We start from the raw sequence: 14,479 nt of genomic DNA on the forward strand, positions 1-14,479 counted from the left end.
TTTTAATGTTTCGTTCATTTTTTTACTCATTTTCAATTTTTTTTTCATTCTTTTTTATTTTTTATTGTTTAAATCTGGTCATGTTTTATTTTTATTTCCTGTTTTTATTTTATTACTTTTCATTTGCTGTATTAAACAAAAATAGAATTTTGTCCTAATTTTTATCCCTTGATATTAATATTATTTAATAATAAATCCGATTGCTTGATATGTTCATGCATCCTCGCGCGTTCAAATAAAGCGCCAAGAGTAGTGTGGCGCGTGACTACAATCGGCCTGTTTCGTTGAAGTTCAGCATCCTCACTTGCGTGTTGCGAGACACAAGTCTAATGAATAACGTGAGTCAAAACTTACGTGTTTTGCTATTAAATGAGACCTTAACCGAATCTGTAGGTTAACTAAATAAATTTTTATATGATTTTTAAATTTGTGAAGTCCTTTTTGAATCATCCTTTAATTTCACAGACCAAGAAAGAATTACATTTAAACAGTAGTAAGCAAAGAAAACAAATCCACAGAATATAAGCAAACAATACAGTATAACTACAAAAAAATAAAAAAGAAGTTATGGGAAAGAAAGTACCGAAAACAATTTTTTTAAATAGTTATATACTAAAAATATCATTATAAAAGTGCAGATAATATAAAACCATTGGAATGATGTAGTTGGTAATTCGAGATATCTCGAGATGTTTCAGTAATCGAATTGTCACTACTTTTTCATTCGAGAGTTTCCATCAGTAACGGAGAATATATATAGGTTATATTAACCAATTATGATGGCGCGATATGTTTTATAAAAACGTTTGCTTAATATAGTTTTAGTTTAGATTCAGTCTTTTATTTATGGTATTATATTAATAAATAAGTTAATTTTATCCTTAACTGTATACTTTTGTCGTAAAATTTGTCCATTATATTTTTATGATGGAGTTACTTCGAAGAGGTAATGAAATATTTTTTTTGAACTTGTTCATCTTAGATGAAAACTAGCTATTGTAGATTTTTATTAGTAACAACAGATCAACGACCTTTCGTTGTCTCAACATTTTGGGACAAACACACTGATTAGGCTGTTACTGATTTTTTTTTGTATAAAAAATACCAGATAGTTTAAGAGGCATATGATTTTGTTTGGCTTTCGTTTAAGTAAACGACAATATTAAGTTAAAATAATTTATCAAGGACGTAAAATGTAGTGTAAAATGATTTTATTGTTGTAGGAGATGAATCCAATTTTAAATATAAAACACGTTTTAACAATTCTCCACCTGCGCTTAGGTAGTTTTTATCACTTCCTGATTGTTAGATATTTGAGTTTTGAATTTTGGCAATGTTTTTTAGTTTTTGTAGCCTTTATTGCTAATTATTCGTATCTTTTCTGTTAAGGATCAAAAAAGTGGAACTAATAATTCTTTTATTGTAATATAATCATTGTTACTAAAATATATTATTACACATCTTTACTGGGAATACCAGATCAACACGTAGCTTTGTCTCAGAATCTGTTCAAACAAATCATGTTCTTATAACAGCACAACATAAATTGCTCCAACTACAGTCCAGCAATTTTCAAGTGGTGCCGAACTCCACTTTTTTTTCATTGCTTGGCCAATCTTCATAGGCTTTCAATTGATTGCATTCTAGCTTCTGTCTGCACAAAATTTTGTGTAAGGTTGACATCTGATGAATATATGTTGGGCAAATTTTGAATACCGTGTAGGCATGCTATTTGTCGGAAAGTATTGTGGATCTTAGCCTTATTCTTTACTTAATAGTAGGAAGCATTGCTTTCACACTACTATTTGCCACTTGTACGAGGAAACATTCTTCTGTTTCCCTGAAATAACTGCCGAAAACCCATTACTGCAGTAGGAACCAGCCAACTTCATTTTTACAGGCAATAATAACGCAAAAGCAATTTTCACCCTCAAAAAAAAAAAAAAATTCTGACAACAAAATATACTTTCATTTGATTTCAACAGTTGAATCAAATTCACCAAATTGATTGTATAAGTTTATTTTCTTGTAAGTGGTTTATTTCCAATTGTTCACAGAATTTGATGACAGACTCTTTCCCAACAGTAAATAAAAAATATAATCTTGAACCCATAAGGAATGTACCCATATGACCCTGTTTAAATTAACCTACTGTGGTACACATCCTACAATCCCATCCATGGACCTGATCCAACAGTACAATTTGCAAAACCACATCTTGCCCTTGAGTTCATACAGTTACGTAAAATTTGATATTCTTGCAGAAATGTGACTACATTTGCTCTTCTTTTACGTTGGTCAACTAATGATATAAAATTAAGACAGACACAGTTCTACCCACAACAAAAATGAAATAAGTACTGAGAATCAGCAGGAAGGTCCATCTTGATGACTAATCATTCAGTGACTCATATTACATCTTATCTGAATTGTATGATGACTTCAATTTATTTTATTCATTTATTTTTGTAGTATTATTGCATCATTGCAAAATAAAATTATGTTTGACAATTTAGTATTAGTTCACCTTCTTGACAAATTAACAGAAAAGATCCAATTGTTGTTCTTTTACCTTGAAATGTTAAAGTTTTTTAAATTTACAAAATTTGATTTTCTTTCTTTGTGAAATAAAATTGCTTTTTTTATACCACAGTTTAGTTCATTATTGGGTTTTTAGTACATACTGGATTTGTGCTCAGACAAAAAATATAACTATCTGTATGACAGATTACTAGTGTCTTAGCCTTTCATCTGGAAGGTCTCAGGTTTGAGCATATATGATAAATTAATCATATAAAAAATCTATAAATTACATGACTTTCTGGCAATAGATTGTATTCAATGAATGATATGAAATAAAGTTAATTATTGTTGTTATATATCTAGTTATATTTTTGTGGTTACATTTAAATGAAAGATCTGATTGAAAGTGAAAGTGGAAAACTTTCTATTAATCAGAAAAAAAATTGTAGATTATTGCATTAGGCTAGTAAACGATAATATGGAAATACATGTTATTGTTTTATTTGAATAAATCTGTATATGAGAATGTATAGGTCAGTACCATTATATTTTTCTATACATGCTTTATGATAAAATGGAATAATGTGTGCACTTAAGATGATTAATTTGTTTGTATTATAAATTAAGATAAAGTATTGGTTTTATATTTAGGATAGGTATTTATAATTTTTTTGTATTTGTTTTCAGGAAGGTTACTGAGTAATTTTCTTTTATTAAATACTGGTGGGACAAAGAGTACTGTAGGTTTTGATATATTACAGTTTCGAAATTATGCCGCACGTAAGGGTACTCGTATGAAAGCTCAAAGGAAAAAGGTCAAAGTAGAAATTCAAAAATTAGGTTTCATACCACATAAGTTGCGTGCAAAAAAACTCAGGTACATAACTAATTTATTAATAAAAAATATACATTAATATATGAGTATTTTAAGAAAAGTAGTACCCATTTTACTAAAAGAAAGTAACCTATTAGAATTTCTTTAACAGATTTTTTTTTAATTTTTACTTACATTATGGCAATTTTTCACACATTTTCTTTGATATTTAAGCATTTATAACGTGTAATAATTCTCTGTATACTCTAATCACTAGTCTGCTCCCAGTCCATTCAGAAAAATAATGAAGCTTCTGTAGCCTCTTTACCACTCGTGATGCATACCCTTCCTAAGTAGATTGGAAGTAAAATGTTCTTTAATTAGATTTCTTGGGCAGAATTGGTGTGGTCTAAGTTTTAAGAAGAATATGGTTGATAATAGACTTGTGATGATGGATTGCCCCCTCAATTACTTTACCATTTCAGTTTAGATGTCAACTTTAATTGACTCTTTTGTAATAAATTCAATAAAGAATGAACCAAGGTTAGAGACCGTCCTTTGAAAATTCATATTTCACCCAGAAAGCTGAGTCAAAAGCATTTGTTTAAATTTGTTGGAAGTGGATGGTGAATAAGGTATTACATCAGTTGACATTTTTGGTTGGCATAAAAATAAATTTCCTGCTTTTCGTAATGACATAAGAACAATAAATCCATTCTATTTGGTTTGTATTAATTGGTAATAGACCTCTTATAAATTCTTGTTTACCTGAATGTTGACAGTTTTATAGATTGTGTGGTGGGCATTTTTGATTGACATAAATTGTGTGATGCCAATCCTGCCTAATTAATACATCGACGTGACATATCATTTGTAACAATAGCTAGTGACCAATTTGTTTGTTTTAGATATCATTGTCATGAACATATATGGGATGGAATGTGTTTTCTCTCTACATTAAATTTTCTACTTAATCCACGCTGTTTTAACAAATGTAGAATACCACCTTGAACATCCTTACCTATCGATGAATTTTACTATTCACATAATTTTTGCATTAAGAAATTTAATAACTAATCTCATTGCACTTACCACAGAATTTTTAATTTTATTGTTCATTCAGAAAATAAACAGAGAAACAGGATAAAAGCTTTCCAATGAATTTCACACAAAATATGACAAAAGTTGTTTTTTTGTACTACGTTACAGTATAGAAACTTTTGTATAGTACAGTAATATGTTTTTGTACATGACAAAACAATTTACCAAGATTGGCTGAACATAATTAGGTCTAGTTCATTGTCTTGTATGGTAGTGATTTGAGAACGGGTAGTATTTTGTATATGAAACTTGTTCAGATCTTTTTTGCGTATGAGTGTATGTATGTGTGTGGGCATGAGCACGAGCATTTGTTGGAAGTTCTATGAGTGTAAGCCAATATAATTTAAAATTGTTTGCTTCCAATTTGTGGTCTAATAAGGTCTGCAGATCTGGAAACAGCTAAGGAAACACGTTTTTCTTCTTTAAAGAAACCAGATAATTTAACCCTAGATGCTTGATCTCTTACAAAAATTATGGTACTTACGTATTAACGCCACCGCAGCTACAGCTTTATTTAAAAACGAAGTAGTCAATCGGATTTCGGTGGAAAATGAACAGTCTCTTTATTAATTTTAATAAATGGTTATTTATAAATATGGTAAATATTTTATAAATATAATTTAACCAAACTTAACCTACGCTCGCTAACCTTGACTAATTAACACCGTAATTTTTTGAGTATTTATTTAATAAATTCAGTAATTATTGCAATTATTTATTATTTAAATAATTAAAACACTCCTGTTAATTAGTCAAAGTTAGCGAGCGTAGGTTAAGTTTGGTTAAATTATATTTATAAAATAAATAAATATATTTATTAAAATTAATAAAGAGACTGTTTTGAATCTATGTTAAACTTTATATCAGCCCATTTTCCACCGAAACCCGATTGACTACTTTGTTTTTAAATAAAGCTGTAGCTACGGTGGTGTTAATACGTAAGTACCATACTTATTTAGACAAGAGAGCTTCTCTAAATGTTAGAAACCTATAAAGAATCTACCTGATTAAAGTGGTGTACATATCTTAAAATGTACACCATTCCGTAATAATGTAAGGCATATTAGGAGCATTTAACCATTCATAACTTTTCTTTTGACAAATTGTTTTTTGTTGTAAAAGAGTGGATCTTCTACATTTAAAACATGTTATATAAATCATGGAATTTCAAAGAAAACAAGGGATTATGATGAGGTTAACTACAAAGTTTTTTTTATTAAATTTGTATTTTTGTATAATGTAACCAGAATAGGAGCTCAATAACTGTTTACTGCATTACTTTAATAGTTTTATTTACTATTTCTGCATCAGGTTATTATATTCATATATTATACTGCCATTCTGTTTTGATACTTTCATAGTGAGACTAGTGTATTCGAGTCAAAACGAATAGCAGAAGAATGGAAAACTGTATCATCAGATGATGTATGGATTGCAAGGTATTATCGTTGGAGACTGTTCAGTTTTGCTGAGGCTGTTGAGTGTCATCGTGAAACACATCATCCCACCATTTTTAATCAACCTGAAGCCCCACTGGAAGTCTTAATTGAACTTGATATGTCTACTTCTAAACCAGTAAGTGCAATAAATAATGTTTTGTCTATTTCATATTATTAATGTTTATAATAATTATAGGGTATGATGACCAGACCAGGTGAAAAGTTTGGTACAACAGGCTACATTGTTAACCAATCTTAGCTTTTGATTGGATTGCTTATTATCAGGTTTTATTACTTTTTTTGAGTTTTGTTTTTTTTTTTTAATTTATATTAATACAGAAACCTTTTTTTATATTTGTTGTCTTTTTTATTCATTAGTGTATCTTTTATTAATTCTACTGTAGCAGAATAATCAAAATCATTTGAGTTTTTAAAATAAATTATGTATGGATGATTAATTAAAATTGAATATAATAATTAAATCTTTTATCATTAAGAAATTTAATTTTTAATAAGATTGCTCAATTTTTAATAAAAGTGCTCAAGAACTGTTTATATAAACAGTTAGCACTCTTAGTTATATATTAATCTTGTATATTCTTGAAACCATGGGAACAACTACTCCATTCCTTTCTCTTGAAATGTTTGGGAATCTTGGAAATTAGATTGTGCAAACTAAGAAAGAATACCAATAATCAATGCTGCGTGTATAAACCGTTTCCTGTGGATAACTGTTAATCAACTCTGGGTGTAGTTCACTGCATGCTTTTATCTTGGAATCTGTAAATCGCAATCACATTTGGAATTAAAAACAGTAATCTTTTTGTTTGTAAAATATTATTTAATCATTTTAAAAAATTGAAAATAAAATATTTTCAAAATTTGTTAATTCTGATTAACTTTTATGAAAGAAGCAGTATACTCAAAGATTATTAAATTTTCTAAAAATAATATTTATCTTGTTTATTCAATAATTATTGCTACCCTTATTAAATCAGAGTTTATGACAGAAAAGCTTAAAAATGTAATCTGTCTACATATAAGTCAAGTGTGTATGTTTAATCATTTTTCAAAACCTATTGTAGTGTATTCTGAGAAAAGTTGTCACATGGTGTTGGGATTTTCAATCTAGAAAGGTTAAATATAAATATACTGGCCCTGTTCACTGTTTTTTTAAAGGAAAAGAAGATAAAATCATGTTCCAGATACTACTACTCACCATCCTTTTGGCTGTTTGGTATTTGGTTTTTATCTGTTTTGTAACAGGTTTTTGGTTGAAAATATACGTACTTGCTAGTCATGTAATGACCATGCCATTACATGACTCTTATATGTCATAGAACAGGCTATAAAAATGAATGTTAAGAAAACAAAAGTAGTGAAAATCAATGGATGTAAGTCAGTGGATGTCTGTACAAAACAAGGAAGAATTGAATAATAAATCTGTACTGATATATAGGAAATATATTGTTCAGACTCACCTATCATTTCCTCCTTTTTAATGTAAATAAATTACATTTAAGTAAGAAGAAGGTCTATTCGTCTTTCTCATTAAAGGCATATAAATTTGTTATACAAGTTAGCAAGTTCACCAGCTGATTTATATAATATATTACTATTTCTTAATTGTATTGTTAGTCTAAATCTAATCTTTATAAGTGTAAGTTAACTTTTCACAAGTACTAATATAATTTTCATAATTCTAATATATAAGTTAATCAGTATATATATCATTGACTAATAATATAAAGCCATTAAATTCAACATGTTATAATCTGTATTCATAATAAAACATACATTTATAGACAAACAGTGAATTTTTTATTAATGCAAACAAACCGGGGACATATACAGAATAATTAATAGTGCATTAAAGCATAGTTATTCGATGGTACATATACATATATTATCAGAAACATTTGAGAATTTAAGGAAATAAAAACTAGAATATAATTGGCTTAGAAAGCATTTAGTAGAAAGAAAAACTTGAAAAACCGTCTTGTGGAGTATTATGTTTGGGATATGTTTCTGTGAGGACATGAAATGTAGACATTAAGAAAGGCTAGGGGCATTTAAAATTATGATTATAGTGGAGGTTAAAGAAAAGTAAAAACATTGACTTGATGAAAAATGAAGTAAGAAGGAAGATTGAGAATAGAAGCTTAATAAAAACAGTCCAAAAGAGAAAAGCTATGATGTATCATGTTAGGAAATCAATTGATAAAAAAAACCTGAAGGATCAGCTGAAGTTGGAAAGAAGAGAGGCTGGAAGAGATTAAACCTTGTAATTACTTAAAAAGTTAATGAGAACTTTCAAAAGTTAAGCTGTAAATTTAAGATAATAGAGATGATCTTAAGAGGCTTGCCTCAAATAAACGTATAATACAGGTGAAATTGGTTTGGGTGTTAGATATACCATGAAAATATTAATAGTAAGCAAGCAAAATTAAAAATGTTGAGAAAAGTTGCTAAAGAAATTTAATATTAAAATATAAAGGGGGAAAATTTGAGAAAAGCATAAGAAGAGAATTACATGAAAACTATGCTGGAAGGGTAATAGAAAGTACAGACAATAGCAATAATTGTAGAGGATTTAAAAGGAAGTGGGATTATGTTGGAAATTGGAAAGAATGAATATAGGACATGGTGCGAGTTTCTACTTGTGGGCAAGTAGCCATATAATGATGTTGGTTAAGAAGTCCATGTAACTGGGTAGTGATATAACCACTCAAATGGATTTAGTCCAACATAATTACATTAAGCTTTTCAGAAATTGTTAAAATTTTATTTTTCATTATTCCTTTCAAATACTTTTAGAACATACAGACAAAATTAAATTGACCTGTAATTTTACAAATTAAGTGCTGAATCTTTAGGAGATCAGTATAACAGAAATCTTAAAGCAGCTGGAAAATACTTTATTTTAAAATATTGGTTGGAATTTCATAAGTACCCTCTGAATATGACTCTCTGAAGAATGACTTTTGAGATGAATCAATATTATTATTATTATTTGAAATACTGCAAAAAGATGTATTAAATTCCTTTGATTTTTAGCTGGAAAATGAGATAACAGTCCTTTTACATTTTTGGTGATGTTATCTGTTTTATTTCCAAATCCGCTTTCACGTAACTTCCCACATAGCTTTAAAGTATTATTTGAATTAGATATTCAGTTATCATAACACAGTCTTTTAACATTGCAGATAACTTTAGCATAAATTCCATTTATAATTTTTCAAATAATTTCTATATGTTATCAAACAAATTATATTTAGCCATTTCATGGAAATTATGTAGCATATAGCTAGATTTTATAATTGCTGTAATAATTCATGCATTTCTCTCTTTATGTTTGAACTGTTCCATTTTTTTACTTTTAAGAGACCTTGAACAGCAATAAATTTTTTAGATTTTTCTTCATATTTATCCTTCTTCCTCTTTTTTTGCACATTAACATTCAGTTTCTGTAAAAGCAACTTCAGGAATTTTTCTTTCTTCATTAAAAGATCCAACCTGTTATTTTTCCTGTGTAATGTAGTGTATGTGACAATATTACTTCTATATGTTAGTGTTTCTTTTTTATCATATTTAGATATTTATTTATTCCAATTATTTTCCTTCCTTTTTGTCTGATTGTTTTACTTTCTTGAATTTAATAGCATTTTATATATCACTTATATAAGCCTTACTATAGAAATAAAGTGGAAAACAAGAAAGTATTCAAAAAATGTTTATAAAAATATTTTATTTAAAATTTAAAACCAAATTTCCAGTTTGATTGTTATCACAATCATTACATATTAAAGCATTGGTATATAAAAAATTAAATGAATAAAAAATATTAAGTATTAATTAACTAATCACCAATACTTACAAAACATTGTAAAATGATTATTTCTAGTGATTAATGTGAATAAAGACAGTAACCAAAATAATGTGCAGTATTCCTGTTGTTCTGAAATACAACTATTAATTACCATACGTTCTTCTCTATGTTGTGTAAATATTTAAAGTCAATTCATATCTGATCAACGATCATTATGACTATAATAGCAAAATTAAAATAGCTATGATAATGCAGATTGTAACAGTGATGTTACAATAGAAGCTAGAACAGATGGCAAAAAATCCAGCTTTTTTTCTGCGTTCTAAATTTACTGGAATATTCTGTAGAAAAGAATAATTGTTTTAATTCCATTTATGAAACCAAGATGTTTTTTTTTTCTTGTTTAGCCTCCGGGTATTACCGTTCAGGTATTACTTCAGAGGATGAATGAGGAGGATGATATGTATGAGTGTTAATGAAGTGTAGTCTTGTACAGTCTCAGTTTGCCTATTCCTGAGACATGTGGTTAATTGAAACCCAACCACCAAAGAACACGGTATCCACAATCTAGTATTCAAATCCATGTAAAAATAACTGACTTTACTAGGACTGGAACGCTGGAACTGTCGACTTCCAAATCAGCTGATTTGGGAAGACGCGTTCACCACTAGATCAACCCGGTGGGTTAAAACCAGAATATTAGGTGAAAATAGAGTAACTGAAGGAGTGCATTTAAGTGCAGTAGAATACAAAATTTTATTTTATTGCCAAATTTTAAATAATAAGAAAAAAATATGTTTCATACTTAGTGTTTTTACAATATTTGATTTCACTCTTTTTTAATTAAAATTATGTTGGAATAAATTTGAGGATTAACAAAATCTTGAATGTTTAAATATTTAAAATATTTGGTTAATATTTCAAATGTTATATTATTCTTACATTATTCTTGATGTTGTATTTAAATTTATTTTCATACTTACACAAATTAGATGATGAATGGATTTTTTTTTATAATTTTCCTTAGATATATTTTATTTATTAAACGAACTAATAAACTAATTATTGAAAATTCAGATTTTGTTGTAAAAATAAAACATGAGTAGAGAAAGAAAAACATATTCACAAAAAACTTTCATTTATTTCAATTTAATTCTTGGAGCTACTTTATGGGTTATTCATTATTAAAATAATTGATTTATTATAAATACCTTACTTTTACAACTTTATATTTTTAAGGAAATAAGTATTTGTACAAATTCTGGGTCATGACTACTCCTTTTGTTGTACTTGTTGAACTACATTGATGAAGAGTCTAAATAAACTGTTAATGGCAAAGTGATTAAATATTGTAAAGATACTTCGTTTAGCAAGTTTAAATTCAATTATCTAAAGTATTATTTTATGAGTGAGAAAAATTTAATTGAATCGACTGATTCTTATGATATTCTGGAAGTCTCCAGTTATTTAGTCCAGGTTTCTTGAATAAGAGTTATATATTTTATTTGCATCATTAGTATACTGAAGTTTGTTACATCCATGGATTACTAGGCCAGGATGTATTGTAGATTAGAATCCAGCAGCAAAATGATGACTGGGAACAGTATCAAGGTTTCATTAGCGTTAAAATATAACTGGTTTGACTAGGCCTTGAACTTTCAACCTCCTTGATAGAAATATTAATGCAATCATATCCACACAATGTGCAATGTTAATTAAAAAATGTAGGTATCAAAGTGTAATAATGCAGTAGTACTATAACATCAGTAATTGTAATATTCACTGAAGTTCGTTCTTCATATCATTCTAATCTATAACAGTTCTGTGCATCTTTTATAAGATAACTTACTTTTTTAATTAAGAGTTAGCTATTTTTTTTTTTTTTTTTTTTAAAGTGTAGTTTAATCTTGTATTTAAATTCTATTGTGTCCGTAGCACAAAATGATATTATCCTGTGAAATTTAATTCTGGTTTTATAGTTTAAATCTCTTTAATATAAGCAAAGGGAAGATGATAATGTTGATAGATGGGAGAGAACTTTGAAGGTGTATAAAAATAAACAGAGAAGAATTAGAATTTGCACCTGGAGACAAGATTTTAGATGGTGAGGTGACACATGTTATCTTAGAAAGATTAAATAAAATAGAACGATATTCTATTAACCATTTCACTTATAATTTTACCCATGAAAATAATTTCAAAAAACTCTTTTATTGAATAAAAAAATAAAATTAAGGATTAAAATATAAGAAAAAAAAATTACTTAATTTGGTTTTCTTTTGAGACAAATGTTTATTTTTTAGTAACATAAATTTTTGATACTTTTTTGAATTGAATTACATTTTGTAAAAATAAACATCAATAAAGCAGACATTTATGAATATATAGTACATAATGCACTAGTAAGCATACAGTAAAATACATAAGGTATTGAATAAATTGTTTTATTTAATATGTTATAGTGTAATAAGTTAGCCAGATTATTTTAAATAGTTAAAAAAAAAGTAATCAATTGTTTTAATTTGATTTTCACAAAATTATTTTAAAAATCATAACAGCCTGTTTTGGTACAAAGTACCTTCCTAAAATATTACAAACTGAGTGTCTAACGGAAAATTTAGAAAGATACAGTGTTTTACTTTTTGAGTGTTACAAACAGAATCTGATTCTGTTTTTAACATGTGATGAGATGGTACTGCATACTGAAACAGTTGTTTTGTAAAATCAATTATATTTGTTATTTTCTTTTGTTATGATGGATTTTCATTAAGTAACAGCATCTATTGATTATCATATTACTTTATTACATCAATGATTATAAAGTGAAGAATTTCAGTATAACATGTCGTTTTAATTATATAACTGACATGTAGTTGGAATTTTTGGAACTATTTTATTTTTTAATTATATATTTAAACTGCATTACAATTTTAAGAAGTACATGTGTGCATTACACTGACAAAAAATAATATAAAAGAAGTGGGGGCCATGTCAATTCACAGTGAGCCACACTAGTCAGTAAAAATTGGTTAAAATATTTGGGATAGTAAAGTCGTAATGAGGAAAAGATATTAATGTATAAGCTTTGTCTCATCCTCACAGTAAGATATATTGTGAAAGGATGAATGATGATACAGAAATACAGTTAAAGAAATTAAAAGAAATATTATATTAGTAGCACTTAAATAGTCATCTGAAATAAGAGATGAAAGAAAATACTGAGGAATGTCCATTCCCTGGTATGATTATATAAAAATAATAGAATAAATGCTATTATAATATGTTTTGAGAGAAATAAAAACTAAAATAAAATTATCTGGAGGTTTTTACAAGAAAAGTTGAAAAAAAGGATGTAAAAGTGGCAGTGAGAAGATGAGGGCAACATTGAAAACAGGTTGAAACTGTGAAATAAATTGAAGCAGAAGAAAGTGAAAAGGTCTTGTAAAAATCTGCACTTGGCTGTAATTAAAATGTTCTAAGTATTTATAAAAATTTATTTGAGTATTAAAAAAGTGCTGCATTTTTCTGTTTAAATTTAATCTCTTTTTATATATATATTTTACAGACTAAGTTTGTTGAGAAATTTTCTAGAACTGCTATGATTCCTCATGGATTTGATCATGGTGAGGATCGTACAATAATAGTATTTTGTAAATCACCTGCAGAGAAGTTAGCTGCTGAAGAGGCTGGTGCTACATTAGTTGGGGGAACGGAAATCATCAGAGATATTGAAGTAAGTATTTTTTTTTAAGTATTCAATTTTTTTTTGTTGCTACAATATGTATGGATAATCATTCCTAAGATGCCAAATGAAAAAAAGGAAAAAAATGAAAAAATGAAAAAAAACAATATTTGATGCCAAATATTGTTTTAAAAGTACTGTATTTTATAAAAATTTTAAACTAATATTGCATAATAAGAACATACATAACATCGCTGGTGATTTTCATGACATACTTGTAATAAATAAATTAACTGTGGTGTACCTGAGATTGCCACAACCTAATTTACATATTATGATTTTATTTATTTATCTAATTTCTTCATCAGTTTTAATGTTTATTGTTAATTTTTGTTGAATTTTATTTTATTCTTATAATTAGTATTGTTATGAAAATTATAGTTTCATATATGTGAATGTTTGACACTGACTGCAAATCATGGACATCAATTTAGCAATCTCTTGTAGATATCTGTGCTACAACAGCATCAGCTGAAAAACTATTTCTAACAATCCTCAATAGGTAGTGCTAAGTACAAATATGTTGTTTAGTATCCCCCTACAGGCTGCAAAACATTACCAGGCTACCAAGTATATGTACAATAAATCATTTAAAACTTTTCTGAACAACCACACTATTCCTCACAGTCTACAGGTAGACTGAGGAGTGGCAGCCAATTTGTTTATAATAGAAAGTCACTCTATTAGTATAATAGTTTAGTTTGTGTACATGTTAAGAACCACAATGACAGAGATTGTAGACAATCTGACATTAGTCACAAAATACTCTCAAAAATCACATAGCTATTCTCAAGAGTATTAAGCTCCAAGACCATAATGAGGAATGTGGCGAGGTTTCTCAGTACCTTTTTTTATCTGAACCAAGTATTCTGTTGCATATCAGCATCCCAAGACCGTGGAAATGAAGGCTATTAGATAAAAAAAAGGTATAAGGTATTTATATATTAATAATACTATTGACAACATTACCAAAAAAGATATTTAAACCAGCATACAGACCTAATAACCACATAATAAAATATTTAAAAAAC

The 14,479-nt window shown here is 27.8% G+C and overlaps 1 protein-coding gene across 1 annotated transcript in view; it reads left to right on the top strand.

Annotated features, from left to right (window-relative positions):
• The first annotated feature begins 733 nt into the window (after positions 1–733).
• Positions 734–14,479, top strand: part of mRpL1 (mitochondrial ribosomal protein L1) — a 34,252-nt gene continuing 20,506 nt past the window's right edge. The window contains exons 1-4 of the mRNA XM_075368328.1: positions 734–946; positions 3,211–3,400; positions 5,800–6,013; positions 13,272–13,439. Coding sequence (XP_075224443.1) covers positions 925–946; positions 3,211–3,400; positions 5,800–6,013; positions 13,272–13,439 — 594 coding nt within the window. The 5' untranslated portion in view covers positions 734–924. The remainder of the gene's footprint in view (positions 947–3,210; positions 3,401–5,799; positions 6,014–13,271; positions 13,440–14,479) is intronic.

The sequence above is a fragment of the Lycorma delicatula genome, chromosome 1, assembly GCF_047948215.1.
Source record: "Lycorma delicatula isolate Av1 chromosome 1, ASM4794821v1, whole genome shotgun sequence".
NCBI classification, from domain to species: Eukaryota; Metazoa; Arthropoda; class Insecta; order Hemiptera; family Fulgoridae; genus Lycorma; species Lycorma delicatula.